At 39.0% G+C, this 20,380-nt stretch overlaps 1 protein-coding gene across 1 annotated transcript in view; it reads left to right on the top strand.

The window, feature by feature from the left end:
- Positions 1–15,898, top strand: part of LOC142833749 (histone deacetylase 2) — a 42,578-nt gene extending 26,680 nt beyond the window's left edge. Inside the window, exons 3-14 of the mRNA XM_075945480.1 lie at positions 789–906; positions 3,149–3,223; positions 4,527–4,665; positions 7,010–7,151; positions 8,246–8,338; positions 8,413–8,521; positions 11,397–11,537; positions 11,804–11,912; positions 12,457–12,587; positions 12,926–13,081; positions 14,863–14,920; positions 15,532–15,898. Of these exons, the coding sequence (XP_075801595.1) occupies positions 789–906; positions 3,149–3,223; positions 4,527–4,665; positions 7,010–7,151; positions 8,246–8,338; positions 8,413–8,521; positions 11,397–11,537; positions 11,804–11,912; positions 12,457–12,587; positions 12,926–13,081; positions 14,863–14,920; positions 15,532–15,562 (1,302 nt within the window). The 3' untranslated portion in view covers positions 15,563–15,898. The remainder of the gene's footprint in view (positions 1–788; positions 907–3,148; positions 3,224–4,526; positions 4,666–7,009; positions 7,152–8,245; positions 8,339–8,412; positions 8,522–11,396; positions 11,538–11,803; positions 11,913–12,456; positions 12,588–12,925; positions 13,082–14,862; positions 14,921–15,531) is intronic.
- The last annotated feature ends 4,482 nt before the right edge of the window (positions 15,899–20,380 follow it).

Genomic DNA, 20,380 nt, shown 5'->3' with positions numbered 1-20,380 from the left:
TGTCCTTCTGTAAATATATTGGTTGATGAATAATAATAATAATGAATAAAGCTGTTTTGGCCAATAACTTCGCCGAATAAAGCCAGTCTCGAAGAGATAGCATAGGTGGAGTCAAGGAGACGTCACATAGCTGCCCAAGGAGGCAGACACCATATAGCTGCCCAAGAAGCAAGAGGTAACAAATAACAAGCCTCGTGCTAAAATATAAGATAATAGAAATGGGTTAATTTAAGATGGAAGAGCTAATCAGAAATACGCCTGAGACATTGGCCAAACAGTGTTGTGATTAATATAGTTTCTGTGATTATTTGGGTCTGGGTGGCCGGGAAACGAGCGAACAGTCTCTGGTTACAACAGTCCTAAACAGTGCTGTAGGAATCATTTCTTTAGGTACAGATAATTTAGAGACGTGGGAAGTCCTGTGGAAGAAGAATGTTATAAGTGAAATTGAGCTCTTCAGAATGAAAATTAGAATAAATGAAAGGTCAAAGTAGATCTTAAGCTGATCCAAGCAAACTTTGATGACAGTGGCTAGAGAGCAATAGGGTGGGTGCAGATGAGAGTCTGAACGTGTGAACTTTTCTACCAAGCAGGAATGGGTTTGGCTTTCAGAGGGGCTAACTTCGTTCTGGAAGACAAATGTATGAGTTTGGATTGCCTTCATAATTAATGTCACTCAGGTGGATCTAATTCGTTTGAACAGACTGATTATGGGCACTCATACATCTCACTTGAGAATTCTGTTTTAATAACTAATAATTTCAATATCTTGGTGTTTTTCTTTTCAGAGGCCCCATAAAGCCACTGCTGAAGAAATGACAAAATACCACAGTGATGAGTATATCAAATTTCTACGATCAATAAGACCAGACAACATGTCTGAGTATAGTAAGCAGATGCAGAGATGTACGTTGTAAATGACATATTTTAGTAGTGCTGAATGTAAATGAATCTTTTTGTTGTTGTTATTATTTTGCTTTTTGAGACAGGGTTTTTCTGTATAGCCCTTATTGTCTAGGCTCTTACTCTGTAGTACAAGCTGACCTTGAACTCACAAAGCTCCACCTGCCTCTACCTCCCATTTTCTGGGATTAAAGGTGTGCACCACCACTGCCCATCCCAGAATAAATCTTTTCAGCCACGTAAGTATAGAGTTGCCTGATTAGGTATTTTTTTCCTATTAGTTTAAAATATTAATATAATTTTTAATTCAAATCATTGAACCAATATCAATGTTTCTTTAGAAAACAAACTTTTTTGAATGTCAGTTTAGTCTTTTACTTTTTATTTTGTTCCCATAATAACTTTGGGATTGGTCAGAGCACACTGTCTTACAAAAAAGAAAAATATACTTACTTCATCCTTTTGTTGTTGTTCTTTGTTTTTTAAGGTTTTGAGACAGGCTCTCCCTTTCTAAGTCTGGCTCTCCTGAATCTTACTAATGCAAACTAGGCTGGCCTCAAACTCACAGATGTTGTGTGGAGGAGCAGGCTGCGTCCCGCCGCCTGGCTAGCTTACCCCTGAAATAATTACACAAAAACTGTGCTCAATTAATCACTGCCTGGCCCATTGTATCTAGCCTCTTATTGGCTAACTCTCACATCTTGATTAACCCTTTTCTATTAATCTGTGTATTGCCACTTGACTGTGGTTTACCGGCATGAGTCTAACCAGCATCTGTCTTGGGCAGGAGAATAATGGCATCTGCCACACTTCCCTTCTTCCCAGCATTCTGTTCTATCTACTCTGCCCACCTAAGGGCTGCCCTATAAAAAGGCCAAGGCAGTCTCTTTATTCAACCAATGAAGCAACACACAAACAGAAGATTCTCCTACAACACACAGGGGTCCACCTGCCTCTGCCTCCCATATAATTCAGTGGTCACATGCCTGCAGTTTGTCTGCTATTTGTATGCACTGTAACATGAAGACCGTTTCTCCTTTGGTGGATGATTAGTGAAGTAATCTCCCTACATGTTCTTTTTTATGACTTAGAGATTTTGTTATTAGAAACTATAGTGAATTGAAGAAATATTGCAGAATATCCTAAAATGTTTGGAATGCTATCTTTTGATGCTTAGTACTGGAATCAGTTTTCTCAATGAGAAATGGAGTTTTTATGATGTACTTCAGTGAAGATTAGATTTTAGATTTAGTTAGTTGCTAAGAATTTCCTAGGTTCATAGAACTTCAAATGTTTCTCTACAACAGACTGTCCCATTTGATCGAATTAGAGCTGTAATAGGATAGATATTGCTCATCTACAGGGTTTTTGTTGTTTTCATTTCAGCACAAAAGGAATCAAGCATGTCACGATAGTGTGCCTTATGTATCTATATGAGTTATTCTCTTGTCTTAAGTACCCTTTCTTCTGTATCTTTGTTCCATTAACTTCTAAAGTCAGTGTTAGCTGCAGGAAAAAAATAAAATATTTTAATTTTTTTATACTAAAATACATTTCAAAGTTAGGGATACTCAGTGTTTCTAAGGAGTTCTAAAAATGACTTAGAAAGGAGTTGAAGCTACTTGATTTTTAAAATTGTGACTAACTTTCTTTCATTTAAGGAGAAAACCAGATTTATGCCTGTTTTACTATATATAAATAGGCTTTTGATTTTGTTGTTGTTGTTTCTTTTTGTTTGGTTTTTTTTTTTTTTTTGGTTTTTCAAGACAGGGTTTCTCTGTGGTTTTGGAGCCTGTCCTGGAACTAGCTCTTGTAGACCAGGCTGGTCTCGAACTCACAGAGATTCGCCTACTTCTGCCTCCCGAGTGCTGGGATTAAAGGCAGGCGTGCGCCACCACTGCCCGGCTGTTGTTGTTTCTTGATTGGGCAGCGATACTTCACAGGTATCCTGATAAGATTTAGTAATGGGGGAGAGGAAGGGAAGGGAGCAGAGAAAAATATATAGCTCAATAAAAGCAATTTTTTAAAAAAAGATTTAGTAATGGTATTCCACAGACAACAATTTAATTATCTTGACCAAAATAATGAATTATATTTTAAAATTGCAAATTTTATATTATTACCATGAAAGGGGTATGTTCTATGCCTGCCTGAAACAAACAAAAAAAAAATTTAATAGTTTTTAAGAAAAATCTTTCAATCATTTGCATAATGGGTTGAACTTAATGAAATTCGTTTTCCACAGTTAACGTTGGAGAAGACTGTCCAGTATTTGATGGACTCTTTGAATTTTGCCAGCTTTCCACCGGTGGTTCGGTTGGTAAGTGTCCTGAGTCACTGAGATTTAAACGTGATCTGGAGGGCACTATGGTGTCTTTGTAGTTTTTGTCTAAAGCAGACGTTTTAATGGTTGTAAGTTTGCTAGACTGTGCTACGCTGATAGGCCTCAAACTCATAGTCCTCATGCAGCTTCCTCCTGAACGATGAGCTTACAGACATGCGCTATCATAACAACTTAACAGTGATAGATTTGTTGTTTTATTTTGTGAGACAGTCTCACTGCAGTGTCCCGGCTGGCCTTGAGTTTGTGGAGTTCCCCTGCCTTAGCCTCGCAAGCACTGGGATTACAGGCATGTACTGTTATAGTATTGTATTGGTATGTATTGTTATAGTATTGTTATTCCATCTTCCATTGGTGTAACAAACGTATGACATCTCAGCTACTGAGTGGAGACCGTTTCAAAGTCAGACCTCCAGTGAACCAAAGCCAGATCTCACCTCTTCCCTCACTTCCAGTGACACCACAGTGGTGACTGAGTGTTTCATGTTGTTGTGGGGTGTGGTTCAAATTTTCTTGGGGCTCCCAAAAAAAGACTTGGAGACTTAATTATGAATCCTTGGTCTTAACGTAGGCTTGTCCCACTAACTCAGTTTAACTTGTTTCTATTTCTTTACATTTTGTCTCAGGGCTTTTTACCTTTCTTTCATTCTGTATCTTCTTTCTTGTCTCCTCCTTGTCTGGCTGACTGGCCCCAGGAGTCTCCCTGTAGTTATTCCTACTACTCATTCTCTCTGCCCGCCAGCCCCCCCCTCCATTATTCTTCTACTCCCTAACTATTAACCGTTTAGTTTATTAGACCAGTCAGCTGCCTTAGGCAGACAAGGTGAAACAGCAACATCTTTCCATAGTTAAACAACAAATGCATCGTATCTTTACATAGTTATACAAACAGAACACAACTTTGCATAATTCAATATTCTGCAACACTGGGGAGGCATTTCAGGTTCAGAACAGCACATGTGATTGTCTTTTAAACCCCTGACTTAAGAATTAAGACTTTAAAAATCCTCTGTTTAACAATCAAGAAAACAATTTTTAAGTTGTATTTGCTTAGAGATTTTTTTCTGCCATTTTTACTACAACTTTCCATGTATATTGCCATTTAATTAGATAAACTGTAGGACAATAGGTAATCTATGGAAAATGTAATTCTAAGTTATAATCCGTAGTTTTTTTAATGTCAAAACTTTTTGCTTACACATGGCATATTTAATAGGACTTCACTTAAAGAGATTTTGTGTAAATTATTTTATAAATACTATAACATGTTTCTACTTCCTAGCTGGGGCTGTGAAGTTAAACCGACAACAAACTGATATGGCTGTCAACTGGGCTGGAGGATTACATCATGCTAAAAAGTCAGAAGCATCGGGATTCTGCTATGTTAATGATATTGTGCTTGCCATACTTGAATTACTAAAGTAAGTTCATTCATAACTTTCCCTGTGATCAAACCTCTTAATTAAAATAAGAAATTATTTGAAAGAATATGAAATAAATTATAATAGATTAATGCTGAATCAATATGGACTTATCACAAGCCAATGCAGAGGTATGAGAAAATAGCAATTTTCTTAATGTTGTTTTTTTGTGCCCTGAGAACATGATAGGTGTCAGCTTACATTGTATTTTAGCCCAGCCATGGCTTCTTTGCTGTTGAGGACCGGCCTTGACCAAAATATTTCTGGCCAGGATAGGGGCATAAAAATTTTAGAAATATAAGAATATGAAGACACATAAAAAATAACAGGACAGAAGCCATAGAAAGTATTGGGAGGAGGGCTGGAGAAATGGCTCAGAGGTTAAGAGCATTGCCTGCTTTTCCAAAGGTCCTGAGTTCAATTCCCAGCAACCACATGGTGGCTCACAACCATCTGTAATGGGGACTGGTGCCCTCTTCTGGCCTGCAGGCATACACACAGACAGAATATTGTATACATAATAAATAAATAGATATTTTTTTAAAACAAGTATTGGGAGGGCACTCCAGTAACTGAAATCACCCACGTTAATTTTTAGAGCTTTTATATTCATTGTAAATGGGGGGGGTTAATTAACATACAAAGGGTAACTCACACAGTCACTTTATCACTCTGAGACATCAGATCATCCTTAGCATTCTGTTGTCTAGGTAGGGAGAAACTACTCTAGATCAAGTATGCTGAAGGCCACCCCTCCCCAGGTGACCTCATAGTTACAAAAGAAGGGGCAGAAGTATGTTTGCATGTCTTGACCATCTATCAGGATTGAATGGGGCTAATGTCAAAAGAACCAAGGTCACATCCTGTCACATCCTGAGTTGGGACCTGCAACTCAGCTTGTTAACCTCCAGACTCTGACCATCCGACAAGGTGGAAATTAGGCTCACATTTTGGGCCTCCACACTTTGGATAATAAATAAACTGTTGTGAATCACCTGCAGTGACAAGACATTTTACTACTTTAAATAGTGAATTTAATTTTTTTGTTTATATTTTATTGGTGCTTTGCCTGCATATATGTCCGTGGCCACAGAGGCCAGGAAAGGCCAATAGACCCCCAGGAACTATAGTTACAGACAGTTGTGAGCTGTCATGTGGATGCTGGGAACTGAACCTGGATCCTCTGGAAGAGCAACCAGTGCTGTTTTTCCTTTTTTTTTAAATTGTCTTTGTTGTTCTAACCACTAGACCAACTTTCTACAACAATGGCTTTTTTTTTTTTTGACACCGTGTTTTTTCTAGTGGTACTTTGATGTAGGTATGGAAGTGATGCCATGTCATTCTCCAGAAGTGAACTTAAGATGCTGTGACTAATCTGTAGTGTCCAGAGTATAAGTGAAGCAATGAGAGGACTTGGGAGTGCTCATAGTTACTAGCTATTGATGGGGCCAAATGCAGTCATCCTTTAGTAAAATGTTTTTATGGAAGTGGAAATTTGAGTGTCACATGTTATAAAATATTCTTGGTTTGATTTTATTTTTGAGCCTGTGAAAACTGGGGAGTGGTATTGGCACGATGACACGTTGGGAACTGGGGAGGAGTGGAGACATGGCACACACTTCCAGCACTTTACAGCCGGGATGAGAGCACAACCATCAAAAACCCAGAAAGGAGAAGGGAACGATGTAAAATTCCACTCAATTCAAACTCTTTAAGGAAATAAAAAAAGAGTAACTGGATTACTTAAACCATGGTTGCCATGGATTGTTTTATAATGATAAAATTTTGTTTTAATGATTTATTCTTTATTTTCTGTTCATTGATGTTATTTCTACATATATGTCTGTATGAGGGTTCAGATCCCCTGGAACTATAGTTACAGACAGTTTTGAACTGCCATGTGGTGATGGGCACTGAGACGGGTTCTCTGGAAGAGCAGCCAGGGCTTCCAACCAGTGAGCTGTCTGCAGTCCCCATCTTTCCTTTTCTTGGTTTTAGTTTTGTTTTATCTGTGTAGCCCTGGCTGTTTTGGAACTTGCTCTATAGACCGGGCTGGCCTACAACTCAGAGATTCACCTTCCCAGTACAGGAGTAAAGGCGTGCACCACCACGCCTAACAATGCTGAAATTTTCTAATGTTGTTCTGGCATAATCTTTGGGAGTGAATATATAGAAATATATAGCTGTCTTTAATGTGTATAGAAGAGGGTAGGCCTCAGAAAGTCCTAGATTTTCTTGGTTGCCCAAAGGTCTGGATGCTTTCTTAGATTGGCAGCGAGATTAAGGGTTGAGCATTGTAAGATCAAGAACAAGTTCCTGAATCCTAGTTTCCTTCTGCTTCCAGGTATCATCAGAGAGTCTTGTATATTGACATAGACATCCATCATGGTGACGGTGTTGAGGAAGCTTTTTATACAACAGATCGTGTGATGACGGTTTCATTCCATAAGTATGGGGAATACTTTCCCGGAACAGGAGACCTGAGGGTAAGACCAAATCTATTCGAATTTGAGATGAATTTAGGAGGTTGCTAATTTATGGAGGAGCCCTGTTATCTTGTTTTTGTTTTGTTTCTTTGTTCGTGTATTTGTGATGGAATCTGGGCATCTGGAGTTTCTTGATATATGGCCTTGATTAGTTTAGCAATTGTTTGGGTCATTGTTCACTGTTAGGAATTGTCAGGTTGTGGACCAGCTGAATAGTGTGTGGTGTTTAGTTTTGACCACTTCATTTATGTAGAAATGGGGTGTAGAAAACAGTTTCAAGTCAGCTAGGCATAAGTGCCAATCTGAAAAAGTTCTGTGGTCTCTCCAGGTTCTGCAGGTGGTCATTGGGTAGCAGGGACTATTGCACAGTGGGAATAGGAGTGAGGTGCAGGGTATCACACTCTCTTCAGTGCTGGTGGATTGGGGAAGGCCAGACAGGGTCTTTATCCAGGATCAAGGGCACAGAGGAGCACATGGTCCCAGGATGTGTAGGTGGTGTTTCCAGAAGACTGATTTGGGGTCCCTGCCTGGAGTTATGGTCACAGAGCTCCATGTACTCACAGTGGCTCAGTGGGTGTGGTGGCTGCAAGACAGTTGGAGGTGTTGACTCTGCAGATCCCTACCAATGGCTCTGGGTCATAGGACTTCTCTCAGTTCAGGAATGATGAAATAAGTGGGTCTCTATTTACATCTTATAAAAATGTTTCATGTTTATTCAGATTGAGGTTTGTTAGAACTTTTTATTTATTTGTGTGGGGGAAGGACAATGAGTGTGCCATCTTAAAGGACTCCATGCAAGAGTCCTGCCTTGTGGGTGGGTCCTGGAGATGAAACTCAAGGAGTCTAACTCAGTGAGCTTTCATCAGCCCAAGCTACAGGCTTGTGTTTGTATTAACTGTATGCTACTGTTAAGTTTCTTCTTTAAAATTTGCCTTAGAGCTTAGTAAGTGCTTCTGCAAACACTGGAATATGTACTTGTTAATTTTTTATTATTTCCTTTTCAAAATTGTGCGTTACTTGGTCTTCTAATCATTTAAAAAGTGACAAACTTTTTGTTAAGAAATAATCTCTTAAGATATATTTTTGTGTTATAGGATATTGGTGCTGGAAAAGGAAAATACTATGCTGTCAATTTCCCCATGAGAGATGGTATAGATGACGAGTCATATGGACAGATTTTTAAGCCTGTAAGTACTACTTTCAGAAATAAAGTAGAGTTGTAAAATATCCTGAGATACTAATGTGTCTTATTTTGTGCTAGATAATCTCTAAAGTGATGGAGATGTACCAGCCCAGTGCTGTGGTGCTGCAGTGTGGTGCAGACTCGCTGTCTGGTGATAGGCTTGGCTGCTTCAATCTGACTGTCAAAGGTGAGCACTACTTCCCATGAAAGTTCTCGTTGTTAATTGCTGGAGAGATGGTTAAGAACACGCCTGTTCCTTTTGCAGAGGACCTGGGTTCAATTCCCAGCTCCCACATGGTGACTCAAAAACAAATGTAATTCTAGTTCCAGGGGATCTAGCACTCCTGATTTCCACTGTACCGGGCATTGTACATACACAGTGTATATATGTGAGAAAAAAATTTTTTTGTTATCTTTTGTTTGCCAACTTGATTTGAAACTTTGTACTTGTGTTTTCATGGATTTTTTTTTCTTTTCTGGGGGTGGGATATGTGGCTGACTGGTTAGTTAATCTTGTTTCTCAGCAAGTACTTTCCATGTTCCCATATTTATGTATAATTATGCATTTACCCGTGAATAGTTTGTTGCCATCCTAACTGGGGCAGGAGTAGCAGTAGTCAATGTTCTTATCACTTATATCAATTTTTCCAGAGAACCTGTCTTTGTTATCTGACTAAACTATTTATTTGCTGTTACAGAGTCAAGGATTTTTTCTGATCTGCATGCACCCTTCCCAAATCTGTTCTTAGATGTAAGAATGGGACTGGGGAGGTCATTGCTTAACAGCAGCAGGATTTTTTAGCTTAGCAGTTTTCCCTACTTGTACAAGTCATCTTTTTGCTGAGTTTTTGTTTGTTTGCTTGCTTGTTTAGTTTTCTCTTTGCTCATTTCTGAACTGAATTTCTGAATAAATTATGCTCAGCTATATCGGGTGCTGTCACTGACCTAAGAATGGTCTTCTGATCTCCTGTTTCGACTAAGTATCCTCACAGGTCTAGCGGACATGGAACTCTGCTTCTGTTTATTGCATCTCCCTGACCAGTGTGTCCTCCATTTCCTGCTTTGTTGCTACCTCACATTATGGTGGAACACTTCGTTTGTTTTTGTTTTTCAAAACAGGGTTTCTTTGTGTAGCTCTGGCTGTACTGGAATTTTCTTTCGTTATAGACCATGCTGGCCTTGAACTCGGAGATCCATGGGACTCTGCCTCCAGAGTGCTGGAATCAAAGGCATGTGCTACCCACGCCTGGCTTAGAATAAATATTTTTAAAGAATAAGCCTTCATAGTTAATGTTTGGATTAGAAATGACTTACCATGCACATTGCATATATTATGGTAGCGTCTTTTTTCCCATATGAATTTTGAGGTAGCAAGTAACTTTAAATGAAGACATCTTGTTTTGAATTCTCTCTTATAAGATATAAACAATTCTAAAATAGAACTTTTAACGTAACTAAATCTAGATACTAACGACTACTTACGCTTGCATGCTGCAGACCAGTCTTAGGAATGTGGTATAGTCTGTTACTCTACTTTGTATTGAGTTGGGCAACACAAAATTAGTTGCTTGCTTTCTTGGTAGGTCAGTATTCAGTTAACAGCACTGTTATGATGTTGCCTTTCAAGTGTTATAAAAAACTGTCTGGTGTCAAAGCAGATATAAGTTTCCTGAAGTGACCAATCTGATGTACCCTTCTTTCTTGGTGCTAGGGACTTATACTCTATCAATGAGCAGTAATCCCAATTCTAGCGGATACTGTCAGTGTTTGCCGACGTGATGGAAATTTTCGGTGTTTGTATTTATTTAATACCTTTCATTATAAACTGCATTTGACTCACACAGTATATCTTGTATTTCAGCAGGTAAGCAGTTCATTTGTGTAAAGCCCCTAAGGATACTTGTAATTCCATTTTCAGAATTAGAATACAGTTTTCTGAGCTTCAACTACATACTCCCAGGCCTAGTGAAATCAGTCAGCCACTGATGTCCAACTCACTCCACCTTAATTGTGTTCTTTTCCATGCTTCCTCTTAGGAATTCTAGCCTTCACTTTATAAAATAGTCACCACCAGCCTGGGCTGGATGGTAGGAAGGGATGCTAGGTGTTACCTGCTCTTTCCTGTAGACTGTAAAGTAACTTCTGTCCTTACTGTTGTCTACATGGTTCTGTCTGAAACACTTGTTCCAGCAGGAGAGGCCTGGTTGACGATTACATGAAGAAAACAGATAACTAAACATTAAAAGTAAACTCTTTAGGTAATAGGGATTTTATGCCATTTTAATTTTTTTCAATGTTTTAAACTTTGTTATAGAATTTGCAAAAACAAAACAGAAAAATCATCATACACTAAAATTAACCAGACCCAAAGACTATAACTGCCTAGAGTAGCCACCATCCAAGTACCAGGCAAAAGTCATGCAAAGGGATTTTTTTTTAAATTAAGGCTAAAACCAATAAGGAGTGGGAAGAATATTCCTATTTCTATTTTCATCACTAAGGGTTTTTTTTTTCTTTAATGATTGAGTTAGCGTGCCTGAATGCTAATGGCCTCAGAAGTTACTGGTAACTCATAACTTGTGCCTATGTTAGGGTTGTAGTCTTGGGCAAGTTAAGAAAATGATCCCTAATACAGCACATAAAGACAGTCTGTAGTCACATTGTATGGTCTAGCCTTCCATAATTCAGCCACACATACCTGTGTGGGAGAGGGAAACAATTCAGATTTGTCTCGTGTTTCATTGCTATGACTTTTCTCTCCCTTATGCCATCTCTCAGGAATATTCTGTGTGCATGTTCTATCACTAATGTAGTTATTTGTTGCAAAGAGTCCTGTCATCACCCCCCTTTCCCCCACCTTATAGTCAGACTGGCTTCCAAATTCTGATCCCCCTGTCTCAGCCTCTAGAGATGTTTTCACTGGCATGAGGCACTGTGCCTCGCTGTCTAGAAACCCTATTTTGGTTGAGTAAAATTTTGTTTGTTTTTATCATTTTTAAGGTTATTTTTTAAGTTACTACAAAATACATATTTTGTTGTTACACAAATCTCCTTTGTTTTAGGTCATGCTAAATGTGTAGAAGTAGTAAAAACTTTTAACTTGCCATTGCTGATGCTTGGTGGAGGTGGCTACACAATCCGAAATGTTGCTCGATGTTGGACGTATGAGACCGCAGTTGCCCTTGACTGTGAAATTCCTAATGGTAAGTGTTCAAGTTGTAGTGTCCACGGGAACATCCAGTATGTAGAAATCAAGGAATGGGACGTCTGCAGCCTATCCCAGAATGTGCAGTTTCCTCTGGTGGGTGAACGGTTAGGTTGCAAATCTACAAGACAGCATTTCCTGTGTGTTCACTCTTAAGCTTTCCTATGGGAATAGCTCTCTGGATCTGGATCTGGATTGTGTTTGTTAGCTCATAGTAGAAACCAAGCTTTTGATATGTAACTTGTTTCTCATTGTTTTCAATAGAGTTGCCATATAATGATTACTTTGAGTATTTCGGACCGGACTTCAAACTGCATATTAGTCCATCAAACATGACAAACCAGAACACTCCAGAATATATGGAAAAGATAAAGTAAGAAGTCATTTCATGTTAATGAAAGTTTAGGAAACTTTAGAAAGTCAAATAGAGGATGTTATTTTAGGTGTGTGCATCTGTGTTTTAAAAGTATTTAAGAATATTGATGTTTTTGATCTACTGTATGAACACAAATGTACAACCTTTATAAATAAATATTTTTATTTAAATGCATTTCAAAATTGCCAAGAGCATTAACTTTTCCCCTTTCTTGCTTTGTTTGTATTATTTGAAACATTTTGTTAGAGCTTTGTCTCTAAGGAATGTAGAAACATACATCAGTATGGGCTGTGTCCTCTCTTCCCTAGACTAGTTGTATGAGAGCGGACATTTGTACTTGTTGCCTTATCGTTAAATGAATGAATTAGTGTTTATCTCTTGAGCTGTGGGTTCATTTACTGAGTATGTGCAAAGAATTGATGTTTATTTGTTCATTCAGTAGTTAACTAAATGAAAGGTGATGGTTTTTGTTTAATTTTCTACCTGTTTATAACAGGAACTTTACATAAAGTGGTTTTGTGTAATAAATTGTGTCATTTAGACAGCGTTTATTTGAAAATCTTCGAATGTTACCACATGCACCTGGTGTTCAGATGCAAGCTATTCCAGAAGATGCTGTTCACGAAGAAAGTGGGGATGAGGATGGGGAAGACCCAGACAAGAGGATTTCTAGTAAGAAAACCCTTGACACCTATTTTTGCACTTTTTTGGTTTATCATCATAAGACTTAGAACTGAAGGTACACAGGCATGTTTCACTAACACATGTTGTGATTGTCCTTTTCTCCATTTTAATTACGTGTAGATTTAGTTTCCTGATATCTCAAAGCCGAGTTAATATTAACAATTTTATAGTGTGTGAATACACAGATATGGCTATGTTCAGAACTTCGGCACTTGGTATATTTGGAAAATATTCCATTTGTGCTCAGTGGGCTGACTTGAATGTTGTAACTGCTTATATATGTATATATATGGAATGATTGTTGAACCTGTGCTGTTGTGTATCAGTTCGTGCATCTGACAAGCGGATAGCTTGCGATGAAGAATTCTCAGATTCAGAGGATGAAGGTGAAGGAGGCCGTAGAAATGTTGCTGATCATAAGAAGGGAGCAAAGAAAGCTAGGATTGAAGAAGACAAGAAGGAGACAGAGGACAAAAAGACAGGTCAGTTTATAGTTTGGTGAATATTTTGTTGTCACTGCTTCAGAGTTGCACTATAGCTTTTAGGAGATCCCATAGTTACACAAGGGTCAGGGTGGATGCGCTCAGGAGGTACCTTCTCCATGTGTAAATGATGTTTACTTCTAATGTTTGCTGTCTAATGCTTTCAGAATTCTTTTTAAAGTTTTATCATGTGTGTGTGCTCATATTTTCTTTGTGATATAGAAACTTTTATCTCCTTGTTAACACAGACCCATCTCGCAGAATGGCGAATACATGGGGCAAAGGGAAAGATGGAGCAGTTGTAAACATTGGTCCTCTGAGCAGAACTGCATCTTATTTTTTGTAGCTCAGGGTAGGCTTGAATTCACAGCGATCCTCCTGCCTCATCTTATGTTCTGGGATTAGAGGCATATGCTAGTACACCTGGTTCAGAGCAAAAATTCTAAGATAATTTTGAGCTATTCAAAGTTGTCTTAATGAAGCAAAGGTTAAGTTCCATTGTCCTTTGAAAAATCACTTTAAACTTGGAAAACTCTTTAGGAACTGAAGAAGATAAAGCAAGAAATATAGGAAGGGACCGAGGAGCTGGGGTGCGAAGGACGGTTCTGATGTCTTCATGTGTTCAATGTTTTACTTAGCATGTCATTATAGCACCTCCTTACGGGATTTTTCTTCTCTGGTTACTGTGCAAAACTCTGCAGGGTTAAGGAATGGGAAAGAGCCTCTTAAACGCGTTTCCTCATACTGACAGTGGTAATGAGTGCGAGGTGTGGGTGCCCTGTTGATCATCAGGGCTCAGCAGGTAGAACTGGCTGTCTGGTCACTTACTGTGCTAGCCTCAAACTCATGCCATTGCCCTTCCCCAGATTCCTGAGTGCTAGCATTACAGTTGTGTGCCACCACATCCAACTCAGTTTCTATTTTAAAATATCTTCCGCATTTTTCTCTTTCTTCCAAATAGGAAAGTGATAGGGTAAATTGTCTCTTACTATTTTAGACAAAATTAGTGTTACTTTAAACAGAAAAAGACAAAAATGTATAAGCCAAAATCTAGAATAAGAACCTGCCATGGCTTTGGTACTAGGAGTAAAAGTTCAGCAGCCAAAATTAACCAAAAACTAAAGTGTAGTAAAATTCTCTTTTTCAGCACTCACATGTGTATGAAAGTTGTATGAGTCCCCCACAGTGTCTTTAATACCTGAGATGCTGATGTCCCTACACCTTGTCCTTAGGCCATTGCTTCATAACTGTTGTCCATGGAGGAAACACTCCACACATCTGGCAAAGTACTTTTATTACTATATTTTAACTTAGGAAATTTAACTTAGGACGTTGGAGGACGATAGCTGGCTTCTGCTTGCCTTTAGGATCACGTGTCTTCTTACGGCAGACACGTTCGTCTTCAGCTCCTGCTGTCTTAACCACTGCCTTCTTGCCTTCGGAAGGTACACTGCACTCTTACCCATGCAGAGTTGTGCTTATCCTTTGGGATCTCATTTCAGTGTCCTTCCCTACTGGCAGCTCTCCTGACTAGTGCTCTACTCTACTCTGAAGGTCTGCACAGTACCTGCAATGCTGTGCTGCTTCAGAACCGGAAGTTAGAGTGGGTGCAAGCACATCATCCCTTTAACAGTGCCATCACTCAGCCCGGAACCTTAGGACACTTTCTAGTCATGGGATCCATGAGTAGGGAGCTTAGTGCAGCTGTTTATATTTTAAGATAAAGAGAATATATTTTATGTATTTCAAATTAGGTTTCAATCTTTCCCTTCTGTCTTTAGATGTTAAGGAAGAAGACAAATCCAAGGACAGCAGTGGGGAAAAAACAGATACCAAAGGGTGAGCGATGCCTCCTCCTCAGAGACTGTAGCGGGAATACGTGTGTTTGGGGGAGCCATGTGTGCTTTACCTGCTGGGGTAACCCAGAGAGCATCATCCTTCACGAGACCTTGTCTTCTCAGTGGGGTATTGTGTCCTGAACTACTTTTCCTCAGCCTTTATGTTTGTGATCATGGTTTGCAGAGCGCTCAGATTCCTGTGCTTGGAAAATTTGGTGTTGGGAGATTTAACATGAAGCCTGCTGGAGAATTTCATTGTCAGAATGCATGATTGGCTAGGTGTGGAGGCTGAGGCTGGGGAATTGCCATGAATTTAAATCCAGACTAAGCTACATAGTGAATTTTAAAACATCGATCTAAGCTGAAGAGTGAGCTTCTGTGTCAAAAGCAAGCATGCATGCTTGCCCGCACATGTTTACATGCTAAGTTTTAAGGATAATTTGGAATGCTTATTTGTAAAGCTACCAAAAGATTAGGAAATTGAGACTTCGATAGCTCAGAATCAACACATATATCAACTTGCATAAATCTACAAGGCTTGATCAGCAGCTAGGTCAGTACTCTTAAACCAAGAGTGCTATTTTTAAGATTTTACATTACTTCTTTCAACAGAGCCAAGTCAGAACAACTCAGCAATCCTTGAATTTGACTCCCCAACGTAAGGATCCTCTTGAAAAGTGAGACGATACTGGGCTAAGAAACCTTTGTTGTTTGAGGACTCCTGGCTTAATTTTATACTGTTTTGGCATGGACTGTATTTATTTTCAAAATGGCTTGTTTTTGTTTTCCTTGGCAAGTTTTATTGTGAGTTTTTCTAATTATGAAGCAAAATTTTTTTTCCACCATGCTTTATGTGATTGTATTTAAATTGATGTGTTATTATGTCAAAACACGGGATCTATTAAACAAAAGCAATTGGCCTTTCTGAGCTGATTTTTCCATCTTTTGTAATTATCTTTATTAAAAAATTGTACTTGGATCGTCTTCTGTCTGTTCATTGCAAAGACTTGTTACAAAGCTAGTGACTTGATGTTGTTTGTAGGACCGGAATATACCAAAGGTGATTTCAGCTTGAGTGATGACCCTGGGTTGTCAAGGCACTCACTGGCTCACTCTCACAGACGTTTCTCACTCCAGTAGAAGTAACACGGCTCAGCCGTTGTCATGAAGACGAATTGCATAATTAACTCCAAAATTTATAACCTATGTAGCTGTGGTGAAGGGATCATTTTTAAACTGAACCCAAGACTCAAAAATTAGAAATGGAAATTGAGACTTGAAAGAGAAATAAGTCTCTGCCAAACCGTCTCTAAGGGTTATTTCTTCCCGGGCATACACCCTGCACATGTGTATGAGAGCTGCTTAATCAGAATGTCCTCGTGTTGTAGTGTCTGTGTAAAATGAACTCTGCTAGCAAAATCTGGTTCTTGTCGTATAGTTAGATCACAGCCAGGGTTTCTAATCAGAGTAAGCAGCACAATTTGTTATTCAGCAGCTCTTCATTGAGGTCTACTCATTTTAAGATTTTGGGAATTACTGCAGCTGAATCAAATTCAAAAAGTGCTTTCATTGTTCTGATCGAAGGCAAACAAATGAGGCAGTTTCTGTTCCATCACGCAGATGAAAACACATATCTTTAGGAATTTGACCAAGTGGGTGTAATCATCCTACTCGGTAGAACCAGGGTGCTTATTCTGAGATTAGGATAGGTTGGTAGGCAGTGTCGTGGAAAATGTGCCACCACTGCTCTGATGATTGGAGTGTTCACATCCATGATCTTGCTCCTCCCCCTTGTGGTGAGTTTTTGTCAACAGTCGATAAATTTTATGACATTGGGAACTAAGATGGCAGAGACAATTCAGTGTGTAGTGTTTATGCAACAAGGTGCATTACTTGGGACACATTTGGTATTGCCATCTGCCCTCTGATGTGTAGCATAATAATCACCATGTATTAGGTTCTGTCCTATGAATCTACTGAAATCTTGAAGATACCACAGTGAATCTTCTTGGGTGGATCTGGGAGAGTTGTTTTCATTTATAAGCCTGTAAAGCTAAAGCAGTTTCAGGACAGGTGACTTGGGAAAACATAAATATACTGATACCAGTAATTTAAACCACAGCCCACTTCCTTTGGAAGAGCAAAAACTGAATTTACATAACAATAATCACGGTTTCTACAAATGTGTAAGACTGATTCTGTACATAATGAAGATCACTGTTAACAATAGACTGTCAATACAAAGGCTAAAACTTCAACACTGAAGAAATCATGTTTTTTTATTTATCTATTAAAGATTTCTGCTGCTGGAGAGGTTGTGGAGAAAGGGGTACACTCATCCATTGCTGGTGGGAATGCAAACTTGTGCAACCACTCTGAAAAGCAGTGTGGCGGTTTCTCAGGAAATTCAGGATCAACCTACCCCTGGACCCAGCAATACCACTCTTGGGAATATACCCAAGAGAGGCCCTATCATACAACAAAAGTATATGAAGAAATCATGTTTAAAAAAATTAAAGGTTAAAATAATTCAAAACAATGAGGAAATAATGAGAACCAAGTGAAGGGAGAATGAGTGCCATCACAAGAGTGAGGTTTAAATAGGAAAAAAGATAGTAAGTTGTAAAAGCTATTGAAAATTTATAAAGTGAAGGAAGAAGCTTGACACCAAATCCCAAATAGGTTACACACTTAACAAAAGTTCTCCAGGCCAGCAAGCACACAAGTAAAATTATGTGTGGGGAGCATAACTCTGTCTTGTTCCAGTGGTGCAAGCCTAATCCCAGCACTCAGGCAGGCAGGTGGATCTCTGAACTTGAGGCCAGCCTGCTCTACAGAGTGTGAGTTCCAGGGCAGCCAGGGCTCTCAAAAAACAAAACAAAAACCCAACCAAACAAAAACTTGCTTTTTAAAATTAAATTGATTTTTTTTTCTAATTTTAATCTGGCAAGGGGCTCGAGAAATAACTTAGGGCTTAGAAGTATTTGCTGTTCTTATAGAGGATCTGAGTTTGATTACCAGCACCCACCTGGTAATCTCGAAGCCAGTTCCCAAGGATCTCAACACTCTTTTCTGGTCTAGAGTACCAAGCACACACAAGTGCAAAGCAACCATACATGTTATCTAAAAGTAGCTTTAAAAAATTGGCAAAAGTTCTATGAAATCCATGAAGGTTGACTCATGGAATCCCTTGTGCTTAATTTGACATTATCAGGATTACTAATGGGATTCAGCACTTTATGGGTAGAAACTGAATTCCAAAGACATTATATAACATTAAAACAATTTGAATTTTCTGTAAAGGACAGTTAAATGATACTTGAGAAAGAAAACTGTGAATGCAGCCAAAGTGTATGAGGTAGTGGAATATTGTCAAGTTCATGTCAGCACCTGGAGAGAAGATGTGAAGCTTGCCTTTAATACCCCCCCCCACACACACATAGGGGCAGAGTCAGATGGATCTTTGTGAGTTCAAGGTCAGCCTGGTCTACATAGCAAAATCCAGGACAGCCAGAACTACATACAAAAGAGGGAAGGCATGAGGCATATGACATACTTTTCTATAAAAACACTCCAATTATTTGATTAAATTCCATCCTGGGAACGAGATTCAAGAAACGCAGTACACTGATTATCTTCATGGGGATTTGAGCCATGTAGAGAAAAGTAGTTTCTGATAACATACAGATAATCCCAAAACAGTGATGTTTTATACTCCTTTAGTGTTGATTGAGGTTTCTGTACTGCCCGATCCCACAGCCATTCAGTCCCAAAGGAACACACAGTGGTCCACATTAATCATAAACTGGCTGGCTGGCCTATTAGCTCAGGCTTCTTAACTCTTTCTTACATCTTAAGTTAGCCCATAATTCTTGTCTGTGTTAGCCATGTGGCTTGGTACCTTTTATCAGCGAGGCATTCTCATCTTGCTTCCTCTATGTCTGGGTTACGGCTGCAGACTGACCTTTCCTCTTTCCAGAATTTTGTTCTGATTTCCCCGCCTATACTTCATGCCTGCCTACTGGCCATTCAGCATTTTATTAAAGCAATACAACTGGCAAACCTTTACAGGTTATAAGACCATTGATTCATAGCACTTTAGAACCATCCTACTCATAGAATTCAGGAACCATAGTTGATTAGTTTCATTTCTTTTTATACCGCTAAAAGCCTCACTACCAAGGACCAAGGATCATCTGGAAGAGTCATGTGCCAAGGGAAAGTCACAATCACCTATATCATTGCCTCATTAAAAATTACATTTGACTCACTCATAAATGGTTTTTAAGGAAAAAAAAAACAGCCTGCAAATCACAATCCTAGAGAACCTAGACAATGATGAGGACCCCAGGAGAGACATACATAGATCTAATCTACATGCGAAGTAGAAAAAGACAAGATCTTCTGAGTAAATCGAGAGCTTGGGGACCATGGAAGAGGGTTGAAGGGGAGGGAAAAGGCAAGGAGGGGAGCAGAGAAAAAAACTAGAGCTCAATAAAAATCAATTAAAAAAATTACATTTGAAGACAAGACTTCAGTTTGGAAATCCAATCGTTTATGAAGATCTTACTGCTTTGCCCAAGTGTTTATCCTTTTTCCAGGGCATGCTGCCTAAATCAGCTTTGGTACTATTCAAGATAAGCTTGAAACCCTTTGTCCTTCTAGCAAAGCCACCAGCATTCTCCTAGTAGCTAATCACAGTAAAATAGTTTCCATATGAGTGTGTATATACACACTTTTATGTGCTTGGGCACACACACACACATGTGCAGGCATGCAGTCATGTGCAGGTATATATTTATACGTGTGCAGGTACATGTGGAGACCAAAAGTTGACATTGAGTTTCTTCTTCTTTATTTGCTCTCCACTGTAGGTACTAACTGAGGCAAGCTCTCACTCTAACCCAGAGCTCACCAGTTTGACCTTAGCTGGCAAGTTTACCTATCCCTGTCTCTTCTTCCTGAGTGGTTGAACTACAGGCAAGCTACCATATCTGCCTAGTTGTTTCCATGGGAACTGAGGATGTGATCTCTGATCCTAATGGTAGGTACTTTACTCACTGAGCCATCACCTCCTCAGCCCTGAAGCCCTTCAGTGTTCTCTCATGTGAATTATCATCTTTGTGTGCAAATTTGTGTCATTCAAAAGGAGAAAAAAATAAAATGTTCCTGTTGGATTCATTATGAGTGAAGTTCCAGTAAGAGAATATGTAGTGTTGGCAATCACTGTAACAAGATAAAGGGCAGTGGAATGGTTCAGGAAGGAAGCTTTACACTGCCCCGTGTTTTTATAGATAACAGATGGGCTGCGTTTGAGCTGTTTTGATTTGATGCCTTCTCATTTCAAATCAATAGCTAATGGTAAATACAGAAGCAATCTTCCAAGACTTGGTTTCCTAGAGGAAAACTAATAAAATTCAGCAAAGTTCTAGGAATATTAGTCTCTCCGTAATTCACTAAA

This window comes from Microtus pennsylvanicus, chromosome 1 (genome assembly GCF_037038515.1).
Source record: "Microtus pennsylvanicus isolate mMicPen1 chromosome 1, mMicPen1.hap1, whole genome shotgun sequence".
NCBI classification, from domain to species: Eukaryota; Metazoa; Chordata; class Mammalia; order Rodentia; family Cricetidae; genus Microtus; species Microtus pennsylvanicus.
The sequence above is the reverse complement of the archived record's forward strand: the minus strand, read 5'-3'. Positions and strand labels throughout refer to the sequence as shown.